We start from the raw sequence: 17,303 nt of genomic DNA, 5'->3' as shown, positions 1-17,303 counted from the left end.
AAGTCTGATGTTAATAGAGACATTTTGTAGGAGAGAGAATATAGTAATTTAAATGTGTTGCCCAGGAAAATGACCAATATCACAAAATGACATTTTATCATTCACCAATTAACTTTATTGTACAAAACTGTATCTCAGTTGATCTGTCAAATGTGTTTTCATTAAATCCTGCATCACAATGTGTGTTTCATCCTCACTGTCCATCTTAGTCTGCATTTCAAAATATAAATATAAAACGTATTTTGCACAGATTATTTTATGTATTGTAAATAACTTTTCACTTTCCACTCTCGGTCTTAAACAAATGAAGAATTTCTTTTATCAAATTTGAACTTGTGGATTTAAAACCGTCAACATGGTAATCACATTTGTCCGTTGGGTTTTCCCTGTGATTTTTCTGCTCCGTCTGACAGGTTTGCAGCCTCCAGCTGCTCCTCCAGCGTCTCGCTGTCTTCCGATATCTGGTTGTTTTGATCAGCTCTTATCTTGAATTTAGAGATGAACTCATTGCTGGCCAGCGCTCCCTCCTTTTTGGGACACATGGGTTTTGATGTAAGGCGATTTCCCAAACGTTCTACAAAAATAAAATATACAACAGCATGAACAACAAAGTTTGATCTTTGTGATGTTTACTGATACATTTGAGTTTTAGGTCAGGATTGCAAAAGTAGGTTTTATTTTAGGTGCCATTTGTTTGTTAGCTTGTTAGCTGAATATCTCAATCAAAATATTTTCTATCAAATGTAGTGGGAAATTAGACCATGGTACATTAAACAAATCCTTAACTTAATGCAGATCCAGATCTATTTTTAAGGGATTTCTTAACAATGCAACATTGTAGTTTTGAATTGCAGTTTTCAACACTTTCTCATGAACTACCGTACTTTCTTGAAGGAAAGAATTCTAGCATATGTTTGCCATGACTGTATTTTGATGCATATCTGGATCCAGATGAACATTGGAAAAAATAATTCAGTAATATTAGTTAATATTTTATTATCTTTACAGTTTGTCAAAATGACTAGAAATATAATCTATATCAACTGTTATCAGTTTGCTGCGGGAAAATATTATTTTATAATAATAAATCTTTTCAGCACAGTAAATAGCATCATTATCATAGCCACAGGGAAGTAGGGGGGCTGGGCCTCATCCCACACCCCCATGTGGCATCACATCATGCTGTTGTGATTTACATGGCGATACTATATAGGCTATACATATACATATATATGTGTGTGTGTGCATATTAGATATTAGCTATTTGTATATTCCAGGGGTGGCTGTAATCCAAACATTTCCAATAACAGAGAAGTGTAAAGTCCAAAAGTCAAAATGTATTGAAAAAAGATAGATGTAACGAAATATAATCTGTTCAATCCATATTTGTTTTCACTATGGTGAAAAACTGTTTGCTCTCCTGATTGCCGCATACAAGGGGAGGCATGCACCTGTATAACGCAGCACATATATACTGTATATATGCTAAACAGGTCCAGCTAAAGGCTGCTGCACCCCAAAGTTAAAATATGTTCCCACGAGTATGATCAAAATTATGCTACTTATCGAGTTCAGTAGGGTGCATATTTGCTGACTGAAGCCCTTAAAGCAACCTAATTAAAGGTTATTGTGTTGCCCCTTTAAACAGACCCAAACAGACCAGACTGAGATCATACTGCACCTCCAGGACTGATGGGTGTCATCAGGCGGTTCAGCTGGACGTTCCAGTGTCGTACGTGTTGACTGGCATATCTCAGCTTCTCTTGTACCTCCTGGAATAAGAAAATCAAACAAGTAGTTTCTCATGAGTGTTTTTTTATTATTATGATTAAACATGCTGCACACTGAGCCAATCCAAACTATCTCTACCTTACCTCCAGGTGCTGGTGGCTCCTCTGGCGAGAGGCCTGCAGATCCTGGAGCTCCTGAGAGGCCGAGTGAAGAGCTGAGGGGCTGTTCTGGTCTTGACTGCCGTCTGAGGCCTCCATTATGGTGTTGAGGCACTCCAATGCCCTCTGCTGCTCCTGGAGGAGCTGGAACTGCTTCTTCTTCGCTTCTTCCTCCTGCAGCAACCTGGAGAAGAGAAGAGCAACAACTGCAATTAAGGTAGTTAAAAACCCTTAGCACCTGATTGCTACAATATGCGTCAAAAATCATCAAATCTAAAACGCAAAGACACAGGTTTTTAGGTTCAGTTTGACTACTTACGCCTACTGAGCCTTGTTGTCTACTTCATGAGAATATCATTATCTATAATGTCCATATAAATCGTGAAATGTGCTAAGAAATCATAGAAAAAAGTCGCTCCTACTACAGAACTTGCCTGAGAATTGTCACGTTTTTTAAGTTTTCTTCAGTATCAAAATAATCCAGTCATATTTGTCTGTACATCCATGGGTACCCTGTAAACAGGGATTGCTAATAGCTAATTTGGCAGACTGCTAATAGTGTCAAATTGCAAAAATATAAACAAATATAGGCTGAGTTTTAACCATGGATATACATCCATGGTTTTAACCCATTGCTAACTAACTCCTCAGCAACATTATACTTCCTGTTAACAATCTCCAAAGCATTAGGGGAAGTGGTCCCAAAATGTAAGAGCATAATTAGCCGCAAAATAAAAAAGACAAATAGTAGAAGTTGAAAAATTCATTAATATTGACTTGACATGTAGCACTATCAATATGTTTTTGACATTACTAATGTTTATAATGTCCCATCAACACAGTGTAAATGTGACTCCCTACTCTATCAATTCCTATACAGATATTTGCCCTGTGTTGAAAATCTGTGGATACATAGACAGAAAAGTCACACAGTGCCAGATGTTGAAAACATCTGGTTACATGGCAATACAGTGGGTGTGTTTGTTTATTACCTTTCCAGTTCCTGTCTGGCCCTCTCCTCCTCCAGCCGAGCCTGGATCTCCATGTTGAGAGCAGCCTCCAGTTTCTGCTGCGTCAGCTCCAACTCCTGGATCCTCTTCTTCTGTTGCTCAGCCTCCTTTTCCTTCTCCTGCATCTCTGCCTGCATGCTGTCTCTCAACTAGGAGTAGTCACACACACACACACACGGACACACACACACACACACACACACACACAAACACACTCACCAATTAAGTGGAAAGAACTGACCTATTCTTGATTCCCTTTTTCCAGGAATGTCATTACAGTTTCTCCACCACTACAAATCCCTGAAGGTTAAGCCTGAATTTTATGCCAATGTTTTTGTGCTGTTTTCAGAACTCTAAATCCTTTTTATATAACTGTAAATAAAAGTTGTCATCTGGAAAACTTTCTCTTACCGTCTCGGCCTCCTTCAGCTGCCTCTCCAACTCCATCTGCACCTCCCTCTGTTTCCTCCTTTCTTTTTCCTCTGCCTCCCTTCGTCTGGTTTCTAATTCGCGTGCATGCTGCAAGACACAGATAAAGGTTAAAGGCAAAAACGGAGCAATGATTAATCGTCCCTCCACTGATTCCTTCCGCTATTACCTGTATGATACTTTCTATTTCTAAATCCTGTCTGTCTTTCTCTTTCTCCATCTTCTCCATCTCTTGGATATTGGAGTCGTCCGATTGGCTGCTCCGGCTGCTGCAGCTGCTCCGGGCGCTCCGGCTGCGCTCCCGGTTGCTGTGTTCCCGCTGGACCCGCCTCTTCAATTTCAGTTCTTGGTGAAGTGAAGACTTGCCCTCGCTCTGGAGACGGAGAGCTGTCTGAATAGCTGGAGAGGTAGCAAAAAGACAAACTGTAGATAGTGTAGATACTGTTGGTGGCGTTTCTTTAGTTTGATTAATGAACAAAGGAGCGATATTTCTTACAGGATCAGTACTTAACACAGTTACACAGTTATTGATTGACAAGCGATGTTTGGGAAGTGCAGCAAACACCATAAACAATGACACCAAACTATTACTTTGACTAAAAGGAATTGTTTGACATTTTGGGAAAAATTATATGCTTTCTTGAAGTTAGATGAGAAGATCAATACCCCTCTCATGTCTGTACGGTAAATGTGAAGCAGCCGCTTAGCTTAGCATTAAAGCTTGATTTATGGTTGCGCGGAGGCTCCATGCAGAGCTTTCGCCGTAGCCTACGTAAGTGGCCTGGAGAGTATACTTGTGCGTTGGTGTGTGTGTCGATCTCTTTAAGAGAATAGCAGGGCTGGCATGTGTGTATGTGTGTGTGTGTGTGTGTGTGTGTGTGTGTGTGTGTGTGTGTGTGTGTGTGTGTGTGTGTGTGTGTGTGTGTGTGTGTGTGTGTGTGTGTGTGGGGAGTGTGAGGTAGAGCAAGAGAGTGACGGGGATTAGCTTTGGAGCGAGTTCCAACTTTAGAGGCATAGATGGAGAAACAAAGTGTCCACAGTGGGAAATCTGTAGCAGGAAGAGTGAACCCTCTCCTTGATTTCATGATGTTTATGGAGGAGGAGAACCAGGAAATGAGTCAGGGGAAATGCAACGCTACCAAGCCACATCCGAGCAAGATACGTCGCCGCGAAAATGTAGTTAAATTTTTCTAGAGGTGCAGGTCAGGCTACGGCGTAGGGTTTGGCGTAGGTCTCCACGTACCTATGTACGTAGCAATGGCATAGATTTTATGCAGTAGTATAAATTACGCTTAAGATTGGGAAAATGGTGGAAACAGCTAGCCTAGCTCTGTCCAACAGTAACAAAATCTACCTACCAGCACCTCTTAAGCTCACAAATTAACAAATGATATATTGTTTGTTTAACCTGTAAAAAAAAAAAAACAGAAGTATAAAAATGTCTATTTGTGGTTTTACCGGCAGTAATTTGCCGTATTACGTCCAGCAACTTCATGGAGTTTCTGCTAGTTGCCTGGCAACTTAACAGTGATGGCAAGACTGGACAGTAAGGCTAGCGTTTTCCCTTTTTTAATGTCTTTGTGCTAAACTAAGCTATCTGCTGGCAGTAGCTTCATATTTATCCTACATCTAACATCCAAAGATGTGGAACTATTCCTTTAAAATGACTCATCTGAAACCAGTGAATTGAATTAGAAAACCACCAGTGACCACACACGATAAACCACTGCAGTCAAAATGTAATTTCTGACTTTGTATGCTAATACTAATACACACCAACACACCTTGAGTCCACTCCACCTTCTGCCTCTGGTCAGACGCACTCATCTCAAAGGTTTTGTTGTGGGTTTTCACACAGAACAAACAGCGCTTCCCTTCCCTGTCTGGAATAGTCTAAAAAAGAAAGAGGAGACTCAGAAAATATAGTTTAGCTTGCTGGTTAGATCATGGAATCAAAATACAAGGATTAGGGCATTTATGTGCTGTAAAGGACTTTGTCTGAACCCATCGAAAGCACAGCATTTGACTGATTACCGTATAATTAAACACACAGTTTTTACATTACATTTCCTCACCCACCTCTATGACACAGCCCTTATTCAGCTGGATCTCCCCTTTCTTGTCTTTCAAGTCCTCGCTGACGTAGTAAGTCACAGAGGAGGGCTTCAGCACAAACCAACGCTCAGTCCAGTTCCTGCGTACATGCCCCTTTTTCCACATATAACCCTGGAAACATTGGACAGATATTACGAAAGACAAAAACGACATGCGAGAAGACGACAAACAGAAACAGGAAGATGCAGAAAATACACACCCTCTTGAGGACATTGTGATACATCTCCAGAAAGACCTCATTCAAAGCCAGACTGAAGGCCTCAGCGCTGGTGACCCTTAGCAGCCGGCCTGCAGCCATGTTCTCCAGGAAGGTCCATACAGACATGTCATCATCCCGCACTGTGGGATCCTGGGATATTAAGTCCTCCAATGGCTTCCCATCCCACTCCTGGCTCATCGCTGTGGAAATTTTCTTGAGGAGATACTCCACCTAAAAGCGTTCAAACATTAGAATAATCTAAGTGTTTTCAGAAAAGATTACAAAAAATGATATATTTAAAGTCTAAATAACATATTGCATCAGTGTATTCCTGTAACATATGATATACTTTTACAGAGGAAAGCTACTGTGCTGATAGTAGAAAAAGCTGTTTATTTTTGTCTGTCGACAGGAAACCGTAAGCATTATGGAGGAAGTGGAGGAAGGAAGAGACTCATTAACTTACTTACTTGTACTTTTCTGCTGTTAAAAAAAATGGTTTGACTTTGTTGAGACACAAGCTGGGTTTCTATGGAGCATATGTCTTTCTAACAATTAGGAGATCACAGTGGAAGTGCCTTATGTCACTGCCTGAAAAGCCTTTGTGATGTCTTGTTTCTCTGTGTGATTTGTTACTCTACTAAACTTTATTTGCCTTGTGAATGTTAAGGAAGGAATTTTTGCACTTGTGTATTTTATTTCAAATGTGACCCTTTTCTCTTGCTGTACGATGACAAATTGTTTGGATTTTTTACTCGGAGGTGTAAAAATTCCATCAGATGAAATTATCATGGACTCGAGTCTCCATCAAATCAAGTCACTCCTGATGTTGAGTCCTACCACAAATTCTTGATTCATACCACCATCAACATCTTTTACCTCCTCTGGTATCATCACCAGCGGGTAGCGGTCCTCAGACAGGAGGTTAAATAAACAGAAGAGCTTAAAACAGTCTCTTTCCGATAGCGGCGCCCCCTGTGGTACACCCTTGAAGTTCTTCTTTCTGGTCATCATCCAGCACAGGTCGTCGAACTTCTCCTTATCAAACATGCCCTCTTTGACCTGAAAAGACAGAAAAAATGACTCATAATAATTGAAACTTGAACAAAACTGGATTGAAACTTCATGTAATGGAAACAGTTTTAATATACAGTAATAAATCACTCAACCAATAAGATTATTTTTTTCTCCTAAGCCAAAAAGAGCATCAATATAACACTAATAAATAATAATAATAAAAATAATAACAATTAAGTGCTTTCCAAAGTCAAGAAATGTACCGGACATAAGAAGATTTAAGAACAATTGGTATTGGGAAAACAATAATTTGTATAACATATTAAAAAGAAAAACTATAACAAATATACTCAAGAGAAAAAACGTTAGCTCGATAAAAGAAACAAAGCACATAAATTGATAACATGTCTGTGACTATAACTGAAGAGGCAACGTCAACAGTCCCAGTACCTTATCCAGTATATATTTGTTGAGGTAGGGCATGTAGCCATGATTAGACACCGGCCCATCATCGTCATCCTGGAAGTGCTCCTCCAGAGCCACTGGGTCATGTGGGATGTTCAGCACTGTGTACAGGTTGTGGGAAAGCACCTGGAACACACACACCACACACACACACACACACACACACACACACACACAGTCTCAATGTATGTTTCTTCTGTGCACTCCATATCTCTCTCTCTCTCACACACACACACACACACACACACACACACACACACACACACACACACACACACACACACACACACACACACACACACACACACACACACACACACAGGCACATAGTCTCAATGTATGTTTCTTCTGTGCACTCCATATCTCTCTCTCTCTCTCTCACACACACACACACACACACACACACACACACACACACACACACACACACACACACACACACACACACACACACACACACACGTCAGGACAGATTTCTGCTAATTCCCTGGATTCTTCTCTTCTATGGGGCATGTAGCAACTGGGCGGAAAGCTACATGACAGAACAAAAATAACTGAGGGAAGAAATTGCTGAGTAGAACAATTGCTGTCTTGCCTTTTAGTTGAAACGCCGACAGTGCTGGTATATGTCACTATTTATGTTTCTGGGCAACAGAGAAAGGTTGGACTTTGAGCTTGAATCTGAACCTGGCTCACTGCGCCTCACCTCCAATCTGAGCAGGTTACGTTAGAATAAAGCTTTTTTCTGTTCTTTTTTTTATATTTGGACTTGTGTGAGAGCCTTTAGGGCGTTTGCTGATTGCAACGTTGATTACGTGGATTGAGTTAGTAGGCTATTTCACTACAAACAAAGGCAACTATAGAGACTGATAAGGACCGGTTTGTCTACAGCCCGAAAGTATGATTTAAAGGAAAAGGTAGCAGTCTGTTTCTGTGTCCAGTCAGTGGACTCCCCTCGCTCAGTTTCCTGATCTTAATATGGCTTCATACATTCCTGCTTACCTTTAACTGCGATTTGGACACTTTCCCGCATTTCTCGACGTCCAGAGATGTGAAGGCGTACCAGATCGACTTGAGGAGTTCGGATTTTAAATCCATTTTGGAGAGACCTCGCTGTGCGAAAAAACTACATTTCCAAGAGCAGCGCAGCGGCTTTTACGCAGCGACGAGCGAGCGAGTGGTGGTGAGAATTGCCAAATAAAATGTGGGGCAGAGTACAGGCTGCTGTGCAAACTGCGAAAGACCAAAAGGAGTCAGATGTAGGAGAGCCTTAAAGAGGCGGAGAGTAGAGATAAATACCTACACTTTCCTCCATAATACATTATTCAAGATAATACAATATACGATTTTACAAATGTCAAACACCCTGAGTAGTCTGGTTTACGCTATTCTCCCCAAACATATTGGCTAATTGCCTTACCATCCACTCTTAACATGCATTTGAATAAAATGGACAAACTTACGAGCTAAATGTCCAAGTCTAAGACATGTATCCAGTCTACAGGGTGTTTTAATTCCTCAAGTGCTGCCAACCAAAAAACAAATAAGACGGATCCGTGTTATCAACTTCAGAAGGCATACCGAGACACACCCATTTGTAGAGAGCCTGAAGCCATATTTATTGAGCAATTTCATAATCTAAAAAAGTTTTAATTTAGGCTATATTAAAGGATTTATTATAGGCTATATCTAAGGATTTTAAATCAACCAACATAAAAAAAAAAAAAAAGGAAGCGTATTTAATGATCTTTTTGAAACAGGTGGGTTTTTAAGGTTGTAATGTATGGGTTACTATACATGTAATCAATGTGATGCTTAATATCCCTAAATAAGTTAATTGTATAGGCTACTGCTCATCATCTTTAGTGAGGGGTTTTGGAGCTGTGGAGATCTGATAGTGCCTATATTTGCTACACCATTCGGCAGCCTTTATGTTTCCCTTCCACTGAGGATTTGTTTTGGTAGAAGTCATAAATAGTGCACATTAAAAGCACCCAACCTAAAATAGTTTTCAGAGGTATTATGAGCAAAATGTCCCTTGTGTTTTCCCTGACTTTAAGTGCTGTTTGAACATCTCTCAGAACTCCTCTTTAGTTTGATGAACTTGCTAGTAGGAGGTAGCAACCTCAGGCAAAATAGTTTAAACAGGGACAGTGTAATCAGACAGAAAGCATCCGCAAGCCTTGTTAGAGCATATAATGTAGGCTAATCAATACCAATAATTAGGTCATGAAAATGGTAATCATTGTTTACAGGCCACAGACCAAAGCCTATATGTCTCCAAATGTAGATATATGTTGGTTTTAAGGTAATCTTTGTGATACATTACAAAAATGTAATTCATATTGCCCCAATTTGAGCAGAGGTCATCATTTTCTGCTCCATAAACTAATCAATGTTGGGTCACGCTGTTGTGTTTCGTCACGCTCAGCAGTGCGTCTGTATCTGTTGTCTCCCTTCAAGGGCAGATTTAATCAGTGTCTCAGGTGGTATAAATGAGATGTTGTTCAGTTAGCCATAATTCAGAATTGCCCGGCCAGAGGTCAGTGAGAATCGACCACTCCCAGCACTGAGAATTTACCACTCTGGCATACTTCCATCATGGCCTTTTCTCATAAAATAAAGACCTAGAGCAGTTTCTAAAGGTCTTTAAAATGCAGACAGTCCATTTGTCCACTGGGTGGAATTTTGGCAGGAGGTTCAAACCTGCCAACTGTCAGGATGAGGGATATAATCTTTGGGTATTTCCTTGTTACCTTAAAGAGGAAACAACTCACATTAAAACCCCAAAAGTGCACTTCAGTGATTCACAAGATGTTATTTAGACATTACATACTTCAAATGTGCCTTTACCAATGCAGTGCTGTATGTTGTTTACACTACACTACATCAACATTACAATAATACTTTATATATTTCATAATTCATTTATATATTTAATAGCCTATATTCAAGGGTAGCAGACTTTTACATTCCCATTGTCAGTGTTGAATCAATATCACCTGCAATGAGGCAAAGATTTTTGTTGTTTATTGTTGACAGATATAGTTTCAGTCATGCTTGTTCGCACTGTTGGTGATTATTAGAATACATTATACATACATATATATAGGCCTATCATACGTTACAATTACAAGAGCAATAAAAAGGCCTATTCTGAATAGCAGAGGTGGGATGTATGGAGGCTGGAAGGAAGGCGAATGTATTTGTATCATCTCAGTGCATATAATAATCTTAAAACACATGCAATAACAAGTTCATATGAGAAAACACTTTCACATTCATCTAGTGGCTACACATTTTGGGAAATATACTTATTTGATTTCCTGCAGAGAGTAAAATGAGAAGATAGATACCACTCTTGACATTCATATTTTGTTGTTAGATCACTCATTCATAGATCGTTGGGATTATGTGATCTGACCCTTTACGTAGTTTGTTTGAGGAGACACTGAAGTCTCAAAACACAATTATTCAACATCCAAATATCACACATATCCTGACAATGGCAGACAGCTGAATTTGTAATTAAGCCTGAGAAACACCTAAATCTGTTCAATGAGACAACTCCAGAAACTGTGTTTGCATTATTACAACATATGGAAATATTTGGAAACACATCTATGCGCACAATAATGCAACTATACTGCAAATATACAAGGTCAGACATTCCATATCAGCAGCAATACTAAAAAACCTTCTAATAATAAAGGAAACAGAGTTAATAAAAAATAGCCCCAATGTCAGAGTTGGCATATTTCAAGCTACAGCCCAGAGATGGTTAGCTTAGCGTAGCAAAAAGACTAAACGGGTGGAAACTGCTAGCCTAGCTTTGTCTAATGGTAACAAAATATATCTACCAACTCCTCTAAAGCTCACTAATTAGATATACAGTGTATATTTATCACATTCCTTTTGTACGGATTAAACAAAAATGAACTAGCTAGGCTAGCTGTTTCCCCCTGCTCCAGTCTTTATGCTAGGCTAAGCTAAGCGGCTGCTAGCATTAGCTTAATATTTTTCAGTGTGGTATCAGTCATCTTACTCTATGCAAGAAAGCAAATAAAGATATTTCCGAACATGTTGAGCTATTTGTTTTAAGTCAACATTAGTTTGATGTTGAAGAAAAGCAAGTTTCATGCTACTAGTGGGATGCACAACATCTGGGTCATGCCAATGTAGTAAAAAATGCTATTTACAATTATTCAGTGATTTAAAACAATTTGTGCTAACGAATATACAAACTTTAGCAACACAGAGACATTTGGAAGAAACTTTTTAAGCAGTCAAAGTTACCAAAGCATCTCAACACAGTGGAAATGACGACTATAAACAGCACAAAATACCACAGACAGCAATAGATTATTAAGCTCTTTTCAAAAGCACCATCCGAGCACAGTGTAGTCTTTGTGATTGGAAAACTAAATGATGCAGATATGAACATCTGTTGAACACAGCTAGACAAAATAATCTGAAGTGGAAAACTGCTGGTGAACATTCCTGTGCATTCAGCGTTGAGGTGTGCTTAATCCCATGATCAACCAAAATGAGAGTAGTTTAACCCTAAATAATAATCGTTTTTACATTTTATATAATTAAGCATATAATTAATCCATGCCAACATTTAAACATTTCTGAAACAAAATCAGAGAGCAAAGTATCCTTGTACTGCCATCTAGTTTTTGAGAATTACAGTGAACCCCACCCTAATTTGTGATGTCAGACCTCTCCTTTGCAGGTATAAAATTGACACACCCCTCACCCTACCCATTCATCCCTTCCACACTGAATCAAAGAAGTATTTTTTATTGTGCAGAAGACGGAGTCATACAAAGAGTTGCAACGTGTGAAGAGATGCTGGTTCCTGAAGTATTTTCTTTTTACTACTAATTTCCCAAATTTTCTTATCCTTAATGTTCCTTAATATAGAAACAAATGAGTATTTTAGATAATTTAACAATAGCCTACTATAGGTTTACAGTATGTTATGATCCTCAGTTTTAATTATTTAAGGAGTAGTTTCTGAGAAATTGTGCTTTCTTCACCTTGCCGTAGTCGCTCAATTCATCCAAATTGAACCCAAAACTGGAAGTAATTTGATTTCAACTGCAGAATCAAATTTCTACAAAATGTCAGCTTTAGCTTCAGCTTGCTGTTAGCGATGCTCGCAAAAAGATCTGTAATTCCTTGTTTCTTAACAAAATGCTCAACAGGACTTGCAAAAAATCATATATATTTCATAAAGCAGTTGCTGATTTTGTGTGGGGAAAGTTTTTAATGCCCATCCAAGCCATGGAGACCTCCAAATGCACCAAACATTGTCTATGCAGAAAATGAACAAGACTTTGTAATCCCGGAAACCTGGACACTCAAAATACCCGCCCACCCCCACCCCCCTTTAGAACTCTATTACTCTTTAAGGGCGTAGTTCATTCCCAATCCTAATTATCTACTAATTGGTCATTCCTTGGCATGGTTTGCCTAATTTTTTTAATTGACCATTAATGTGCCACCACACGTCGATGTTGTCTTGGTGCCAGTTTCTTGGCCAGCAGACAAGCCAGGGCGATGCCTCCGATTTGAGTGAAGGCCAATCCTAACACTGTGGCGGCAATGTGGAATACGTTGTCGTTGACCAAACTAAAGACTTTGCGGAAGCAGCCATGGGGATGGATTCCTGCAGCAGCTACTCCTTCAACATCATCCGACAGAAGAGGTCGATTCTTGCAGCCCTTGCGCCTCACGCAGCAGCTGTCCGGCAGGGACACAGAAGTGCCGTTCTCGTTGGGCAGGAAGGTCATATGCTGGATAGCCCAGTCCGAAGTGAGCCAGTCACGCCAACCATCAGCTCCACAACACTCCAGGGACCTCTGCAGGCTGTCTAATGCATCGGCACGGCCCTCATCCTCCGTGTAGCCTGCCACCGCTCGCTGTAAACCGCTGCGAAATCCTCCGGCAATGTCTTCGCGATAGAAGAGACCTGAGAGTCCAGCTGCCAAACCGGCTATTAGTGCAGCAAGTTGAAAAAACCCGTAAGCCCTGAGCACGCAGGGGAGATTTGCAGCCACCCCTAGACAACCCAGGAAGCCCCAGGCGGTGATGGCTGCACCTGTGGACAAAAGGATGACCGGGGCGTTGGGGTAGCGATTGGCAGACAGCAACATGTAGTCTGCCAGTGAAATCTGTGCCCACACACCCAGGCTTAAGATGCCCAAACCAGCTGCCCAGAAGAGGCAGCTGAAGGCCAGGAGACCCAGGCGCAGGAGGTGCATGATTCCAACTGGGCGGCAGCAGGGTGGGGCAGCGCCCACTGGTGGTGGTGCAGGGGGTGCCAGGGAGGCCACCCCCCTCTCCCTCCCCCCTTTCTCTCTTCTTCTCTCCTCCCTCTGAACCCACGCAAAAAGAGGGGGGGCGGGGGGGGGGGGGGGGCCGGGGGGCGGGGGGGGGGGGGGGGGGGGGCGCGGGGGGGGGCGGGGGGGGGGGGGGGGGGGGGGGGGGGGGGGAGGGGGGGGGCGGCCCCCCCCCCCCGGGGGGGGGGGCCCCCCCCCCCCCCGGCCCCCCCGCCCCCCGCCCCCGCCGGCCGCGGGGCCCCCCCCCCCCCCCCCCCGCGCCGCGCCGGGCGCCCCCGCCCCCCGCCCCCGCCCCTCCCCCCCCCTCCCCCCCCCCCCCCCCCCCCCCCCCCCCCCCCCCCCCCCCCCCCCTCCCCCCCCCTTCCCCCCCCCCCCCCCCCCCCCCCCCCCCCCCCCCCCCCCCCCCTCCCATCAGCCATCAACACCACCAACGCCGACTGGACTGTAAATCAGAATGATGGGTGTCGCGTCGTGCCGTTATCTGCATCCACAGCCCCCCGGTCTCCACTGTATTTATCGTTTATTTAGAGCGTTCTTTCCACCTGCGTGGTCACCAGCTCTAAAAAATTTCCTCCGCTGATAGTCACATCCATACATCTGGCTGCTCGCTGCAACACCTCGCTCTGGTCAAAGAGGGAGGTAATTGCAGTGGGACGGACCTGAAATACACTCATGCACACCCTCTCTCGGTCTGGAGGAGACATCCCTTTTAGTTTTACTGGGGATGTCTTTTTAAAATGTAAAAACCTCCACCATGATATAGTGCCAGATATAATTACAAGTTAGTAGCCCAACAATGTCAGTGACGAAGGACGTGACTAAAGTGTTTATAGCACTGTTTTCTCTTATGTCACTGTTGGAGTTATTCATTGTTTTGTTAGATTTAAATAAGTAAATATTTACTTATTTATTTTGTTTCTGTTTTGTTTGAATTATACAGCCACATAAGTTTGATTATGTCATTAATATCTTTACTTGGGTTACTTTAAAGGGGTGATAGAATGATTATATAGGGTATTTCACACTGTTCCTTATGGTCTCCTAATGGGGTATGTAACATTGGTTGGGCTGAAAATGGCCTGGTTGATATTTTACTGGCCCTTATGCATCCCTGTGTTTTGGCCCTATTTGTAACAAGAGCTTTTCTTCCAAATATGGTATGGTCATGAATATTTAGATGAGCTGCGTGGGTGATTGGTTGGTGACGCTATCTGCGCGGACATTAGAGACGCCGCGCTGATTGGTTGGACCCGAATCCCCAAATACAAACATTAAGAAGCGACAGAATCTCATATTCCAGACACTGCAATGTTTCATTACCAAATTCACTTCTGAGACTTTCTTAAGCGGAAATCAACTATATAAAGCTCAAATATGGGCCGTTTTACAAAAATTGATGGCTAATTGCAAATTTGGTAAGACGTGTCGGACTTTTAGGAGCTCCACACAGTCTGACGAAAAGCGACACTACTGGGCTCCATACCCAGCGCAAAAGTCACCCTTTGTGGATACTGCATAACGGGCCCGCGGCAGCTGCCGGCATAACTATATCTATAAATAATACATTTTACGGTTTTGAATGTCCCAATGTCTTATAAAGCTAACCGTTGTGTCCGATTTGATTTTAAGGCATTTTTATGACACGCGGCGTCTTTGTAGGACAAGCAGCTGCTTGCTATATGTCCCATTCATTACAATGGGGAAATACCGCGCTAGCTAGCTACACTTTCGCCATAACTAAATTATATTTACTGTTTGAATTTCGTCCCGCCACTTATACAACACATTCCCCAATGTCTTATAAAGCTAACCGTTGTGTCCGATTTGATTTTAAGGCATTTTTATGAACGCGGGGCGTCTTTGTAGGACCGAGCAGCTGCTTGCTATATGTCCCATTCATTACAATGGGGAAATACCGCGAGCTAGCTAACACTTTCGCCATAACTAAATTATATTTACTGTTTGAATTTCGTCCGCCACTTATACAACTCATTCCCCAATGTCTTATAAAGCTAACCGTGTGTGTCCGATTTGATTTTAAGGCATTTTTATGAACGCAACGCGTCTTTGTAGGCGGAGCAGCTGCTTGCTATATGTCCCATTCATTACAATGGGGAAATACCTACCGCAGCCTTGCTTCACGCATAACTAAAGTATATTTACAGTTTGAATTTCGTCACGGCATGAATATTACAGGTTCCTCAAGGTCTTACAAAGCTTAGCTAACACTTGTCCGATTTCGGATTTCAATTGAATGTATTTTTGTGAATGTCAGAGTTAGAGGAGGCTAGCTAGCTCTCATTGATGGACTCCATCTCACCGCGGCTCTATCAATGAGACTCTGACAAGAGGCGTTTATTTTCCGATTGTTTGTTTAAATAACTCAACACACATACCCATTATAAGATTAACTGGAACCTGCGGGCTCGCGATAAAGGATTGCGGGCGTAACAAACTTCGCTGACACTGCTGTCAGGGCGGCGATGATAACCCAGGCAGCACCAACACCGGCACTAAACTCCGACACACAGTCGGAGAAAATTTGCAATTAGCCATCCATTTTCGTAAAGCGGCCCATATTCGAGCTTTATATGGTTGATTTCGCATAAAAAAGTTTCAGAAGTGAATTTTGTAATGGAATAGCAGAGATCTGCGTGACCTAGCTAGATTCAGAAAACTACCTGATCTCAGGTCAGTTGTGTAGCCTATGTAAATATTGGGGCGTGACTGTTCTCTTAAGGTTCCGGATTTTGAGATGCTTGCGCAAGCAACTCAGCTTTGTTGGGATTCGCCCGTTTTAAGAGGCAGTTTCAAAATATGAGATTTTCATAGTAAAGGGGTGTCAGTGGGATTTTGAGCTTCTATGTATGTCCTATTTACCCACCGAACTGTCGTTATTCAACTATGATAGGGTAAAATCGGTTTTGCATTCTATCACCCCTTTAAGTATCTGTTAGTGCTTTTATTTTGAAAGTACCACGCAGCCTGAGCCAGCAGGTGAAGTCTACATACAGTATATGGGTGAGCATGAATGTAGCAGTTAGACACCAGGAAGGGCTGATGGTTTTTTCACTAGACAGGGCCTAGAGACGCCATTGTTCCTTTGTTAAAATGTTTGTTTTCCCGAAAACTGGGAAAATAAACCTCACAAAATGCCATCTTTGCCTGGACAATGAACGTTTTTTTTTATCTCTGCCAAAGATTCATTCCTTCGGTGCCTCAGTGGCTGTTTGATTTTGAGTTTTGAGTTTGTTTTTGTCAGTATCGATTTAAAATACATTTAGAAACATATGCAATGCTAAAATCTTTTATTTATTTTTTCAAACCCCTGAACTCCCCCATTTAGACGGCACTGTAACTGTTCTTTGTTGGTCCCCTGTTAAATGATGCAGCCAGTTTTATTCTGGTGATTCCTGCTCATCAACCCCCCTCCCTCCCCCCCCAATCAAAACTCATTAAAGCCTCTCAGTTAATTAACCACATTCATATGGATCTTTTTTATAAGGACAAGCATGATAGTGACAGGATGACAGGGACGGGGAAAACCCAGATAGATTGGCTGGGGAAAGAGGAAGGGTGAGCAGAATGAAATGTAGTCTCACACCTTACGCAGCCCCCCCCGGGCTGCAGAAGGTAGCTCAACATAGCCTTTGTTTCCTGGATTTAAACTAAATCCCAAAAATGAGGTGTGACTGGCCAGGGTTAGCTCATATATTGATTTTTCAAGTGCTTGCCAGTTTAGACCTTGTCCTCCAGTATGTGAAGAATACAACAGCGAGCAGGGTGAAGACAGAGGGATGTTTACCACAGACAGCTGGACGTCTGTAGA

General features: G+C 42.0%; 2 protein-coding genes across 4 annotated transcripts; both read right to left on the bottom strand.

The window, feature by feature from the left end:
• Positions 1-87: 87 nt before the first annotated feature.
• On the bottom strand, positions 88-8,705 carry def6c (DEF6 guanine nucleotide exchange factor c). Of its 3 annotated transcripts, XM_039792304.1 has the most exons (13): positions 8,588-8,705; positions 8,127-8,357; positions 7,110-7,250; positions 6,522-6,704; positions 5,643-5,873; positions 5,408-5,554; positions 5,113-5,221; positions 3,498-3,727; positions 3,311-3,418; positions 2,882-3,048; positions 1,875-2,073; positions 1,682-1,772; positions 88-574 (listed from the first exon to the last, which is right to left on the bottom strand). In XM_039792304.1, exons 2-13 carry the CDS (start codon positions 8,220-8,222, stop codon positions 363-365), a joined length of 1,914 nt encoding a protein of 637 aa, XP_039648238.1. In that variant the 5' UTR covers positions 8,223-8,357; positions 8,588-8,705; the 3' UTR covers positions 88-362. The 3 variants fall into 3 exon arrangements, with proteins under 3 accessions (XP_039648238.1, XP_039648240.1, XP_039648239.1); XM_039792306.1 differs by lacking the exon at positions 8,127-8,357 and having other exon boundaries at positions 8,588-8,665; XM_039792305.1 differs by lacking the exon at positions 8,588-8,705 and having other exon boundaries at positions 8,127-8,551.
• A 3,842-nt stretch (positions 8,706-12,547) lies between these two features.
• On the bottom strand, positions 12,548-13,471 carry LOC120553731 (tetraspanin-7-like; the record flags this gene model as incomplete). The annotated part of the gene is made up of 1 exon (XM_039792425.1): positions 12,548-13,471. A coding segment is annotated over one exon (846 nt), but the record flags the coding sequence as incomplete, so codon positions are not given.
• Between the last annotated feature and the right edge of the window lie 3,832 nt (positions 13,472-17,303).

Source organism: Perca fluviatilis, chromosome 23 (genome assembly GCF_010015445.1).
Source record: "Perca fluviatilis chromosome 23, GENO_Pfluv_1.0, whole genome shotgun sequence".
In the NCBI taxonomy this organism is placed as follows: Eukaryota; Metazoa; Chordata; class Actinopteri; order Perciformes; family Percidae; genus Perca; species Perca fluviatilis.
The sequence above is the reverse complement of the archived record's forward strand: the minus strand, read 5'-3'. Positions and strand labels throughout refer to the sequence as shown.

Bases quoted from the DNA above. Each gene is read 5' to 3' on its own strand.
- def6c (XM_039792304.1), bottom strand. From the start codon at position 8,222: ATGGATTTAAAATCCGAACTCCTCAAGTCGATCTGGTACGCCTTCACA. The intron at 5,222-5,407 runs GTGGGTGAGGAA...TTTCTTTTTTAG, and splicing joins ATAAGGGCTGTGTCATAGAG to ACTATTCCAGACAGGGAAGG. The intron at 3,049-3,310 runs GTAAGAGAAAGT...GACTACTCCTAG, and splicing joins AGCTGAAGGAGGCCGAGACG to TTGAGAGACAGCATGCAGGC.